The sequence below is a fragment of the Zingiber officinale genome, chromosome 6B, assembly GCF_018446385.1.
Source record: "Zingiber officinale cultivar Zhangliang chromosome 6B, Zo_v1.1, whole genome shotgun sequence".
In the NCBI taxonomy this organism is placed as follows: Eukaryota; Viridiplantae; Streptophyta; class Magnoliopsida; order Zingiberales; family Zingiberaceae; genus Zingiber; species Zingiber officinale.
Genome location: NC_055996.1, coordinates 34,101,999 through 34,105,446, shown reverse-complemented (window position 1 = coordinate 34,105,446; position 3,448 = coordinate 34,101,999). Strand labels below are relative to the sequence as shown.

Below are 3,448 nucleotides of genomic sequence, written 5' to 3'. Positions count from 1 at the left end.
CTAGGAGTAGATCTCGATAGAAACTTGTATTCGTAGTTTTTGAAATTTTTCTTTGCACGGATCCATTGGCTTTGGGGCTTACGGGGTTTCCGCGACGCGAAAACGCGATTTTCGCGGCCCGAAAAACCCAACAGATACCTCGTATATAGAGGCTTCCTCTCGCTTGGCAGGATGGCAACTGAACTTAACGCATTTGTTATCTGAGGAGTTGCTATCCTATTTCCGCCTGATCTATCTTACTCCTGAGATGTCTCACTCCCTGGGTAAGTTTCTCTTTTAGTTCTCGTATAACTTCATGCATTTTATTTTTCTTACTGTAGCTGACCTCCTACTCTATCTTGTACAGCTGAGGTCTTAACCTGTGCTTCAGAGGTTCAACCTCTTCCTATAAGTGACATGGAGCTAATGAGGCGCGGTCGAATTATTTTAGAAAGGAGATCGCTCCCCTACATGACTTCGACCCCTGTCGATGTGGCTTCCCCTACAAATCCCCGACCTCGTCTTCCTCGCAGAGCCCCGTCTACCGCCCGACCTGCCTTCTCTGCTCATCCCATTCATCGCAGGACTGCCCCTGCATCCCGGCCTGCCGCCCCTGTTCGTCCCCGGGCCCTGCCTACAGCTCGGCCCTTCACCCCGACGCCTCTTCAATCAATTAATCCTCCCCGACCAACCTCCAGCCCTGGTCGTGGCCGCGGTCGAAGATCCTCCAACGTACCTTACGCCAACCCTGCCTTTAGAGAAGCTTCACAGGCGGCTAGTCAGGCACGTTCTGTAAACGACTGCTTAGATCGTGATGCCCCTTCTTCTTCTCGGCGTAGGGTTCGGCTACCTTCTGAAGAGTCTGACTCGGATGATCAGCCTTTGGCTCAAAGACTTCGCCGCAGGGCCCCCAATCCTAGCCAAGACGTGCGCCCTTCCGCTGTTCCTCCTCCATCGCCTCCTGTTGCCACCACCACGCCTCCTATTGCAACCGCTACGCCTATCCCGAGCCAGGCAGATGCTACTCCCACTCCACCTGAGGTTATGACCGAGCCCCCGCTAGCTCAACCTTCCCCCTCTCAACAGCCTTCCCCCTCGTAACAGCAGCAGAGCACTGAGGCGGGCCCTTCACATCACCCTTCACCAACTATTCCACCTCCAGAGCCGTCTCCTGTGCCCCCTTCAACTCCTTCTGGATCAGCTGCTGGGCCTTATGGATCAACTGTTGGGCCTTCTGGCTCAGCTGCTGGGCCTTCCCAGCCACCACCACCTGTTCCCTACTATTATCGTACTACTGCTCCTTCTGAGGCCGAGCTAAGGTCATGGCAAGATGTGCCCACCAGTTGCTTGATAATGAAAGGTCGTTTGGCCACTTTGTGGGAAGAAAGTATGCATCAGATGGAACTCTTGCGCCCCCTGCCTAGATGGCTAGATTCTCTGAGCTGTATATCAAGGTAAACTTCGATGATCGCCGTGATTATTATCCTCCCCACTCTCACCTGATACTTCCTTGGTCCCAGGCTTGTGCAGAGTCCCTGAAAATAAATCAATCCTTCCATACCGCTTATTACCAGAACAAGGTGCTGCGAGACATGGTAGCAGAATTGGAGCTTCAATTGAAGGACCCTGTGCAGGCTAATCATGCCCTGAGAGCCGAAATAAAGGATCTGACCAAAAAGAAGACCATCTAGAAGTATCCTTGGCGCGGGCTACCCACAAGCTGAAAGGCCTTAAAGAAGAAAAAATCCAGGTTGATGTCGTGCACCAGCAACACATGGATCAACAAGCTCTGGTGCATCAATGAGCCATTGACCAGCTGACCCAGAAGCTACGTGCCGCCGAAACCTTAGCACAGGAGCAGGACAAGAAACTAAAATCCCAAGCGGCCCAATTAGCATCTCAAGAGGCAGAACTTCTGGCAGCCCGGACTGAACTGGCCCAGGCCCGAGCTACAGCTGAAGGAGTATCTACAGCCCTGACTGTTTATAAGGAAGGGGAGAATGATCCCTGTAAACAGAGCCGCGACCTGTACCTGCATTCTCCAGAGTTTTGTACACAAGCAGGACAGCGTTTCTCCACATCTGTTGTATATGGTGCGTCTAGGGCTCTGCGACAACTTTACGAACAGTGCTACTTAAAGTCAGCTCCTCCTGCTGAGTTTTTAGATCTTGACCAAATCCTTAAAGAGATCCCGGATGACATATTTGCTCCCTTCAAATGATCCTTATTCACCGCCTGTACATAGTGTAACTTAAAGACCTCCTATGAAACTTTATTTCTTTTCTTAATGCACATCCATTTGCACTTTGAGGTTTACTTTGCTAAAATTTCGTAGTTTGTCAAAAGAAATATTGGGATATACAATTTCCGTTTTGACATATCTTCTTACTGCACTATCTGGTCTACTTTTTGCCCCGACCTGTTATCCCGATCTGTCAAACATATGACAGTCCGGCCTATTCTCCTTTATATGCTCCTTTAAACTCTGTAAGGTCGCAGGTAGTTAGCGCTCCACAGTCGGTCTAGCTTCTTGCCCCGGTTATCTTGTAAATAATAAGCTCCGGACGATAATTTTTTGATGACTTTGTAGGGCCCATCCCACTGAGGCGCTAACTTGGTCACATCTCCCACAGGCTTAATTTGCTTCCAGACCAAATCTCCTTCCCCAAAGAAGCAAGGAATCACCCTTCTGTTATAATTTTGCCTCATTCTTTGTCGGTAGGCCTCCAGCCAAGCTGTCGTCCTATCACGGGTTTCACTAATGAGGTCCAGTTTAGCCAACCGCAACTCTGCGTTTCCTTCATCATATAATGTCCTCCTGATTGACGGCACTCCGATCTCAATGGGTACTACAGCTTCGTTCCCATAAACTAGATGGAATGGTGTCAGACCTGTACTTTCTCGGGGTGTTGTACGATAAGCTCATAGGATGCTTGACAGCTCCTCCACCCAGTTACCTCCCACATGATCTAGCTTAACCTTCAGACCTCGTACTATTTTTCGGTTGACCACCTCGGTCTGACCATTGCTTTGTGGGTATGCCACTGAAGTGAAGGCCTGCGTTATGCCAAACCCCTTGCACCAGGCCTGGATTTTTTGCCCTTGAAATTGCCTTCCGTTGTCTAACACCAGTTTGTGTGGAATACTGAACCTGCAAAGAATGTTCTTCTATAGAAATTGGATGATGTTAGACCCCGTGATGGTTTTGATGTGATCAACCAAGTTGGTTAGGCCCTGTGTTGTGTTTGATCCCTGTGTCTAAGTGTGCAGGAGCTTAGGAGCACAGGAAGTCGAGCGGAAGATGCAGCTAGCGAGAAGGACGGAACAGGAAAGGAGCCGACGGGCTCGGTGCGTCCGAAGGATGAGAAATCTGCGGAAGAGTACTCCGATGGGCGTGAAGAGCGGGCACGGCATTCGAGGGACGTTAAGCCGGGACGGAAGGCTGCTCGAGGAGAAGGCCGGGAATTGG

General features: G+C 50.3%; 1 protein-coding gene across 1 annotated transcript; it reads left to right on the top strand.

The window, feature by feature from the left end:
* The first annotated feature begins 396 nt into the window (after positions 1–396).
* Positions 397–1,080, top strand: LOC121990900 (proline-rich receptor-like protein kinase PERK10). Its single transcript, XM_042544947.1, has one exon. The coding sequence runs from the start codon at positions 397–399 to the stop codon at positions 1,078–1,080; it is 684 nt and encodes a 227-aa protein (XP_042400881.1).
* The last annotated feature ends 2,368 nt before the right edge of the window (positions 1,081–3,448 follow it).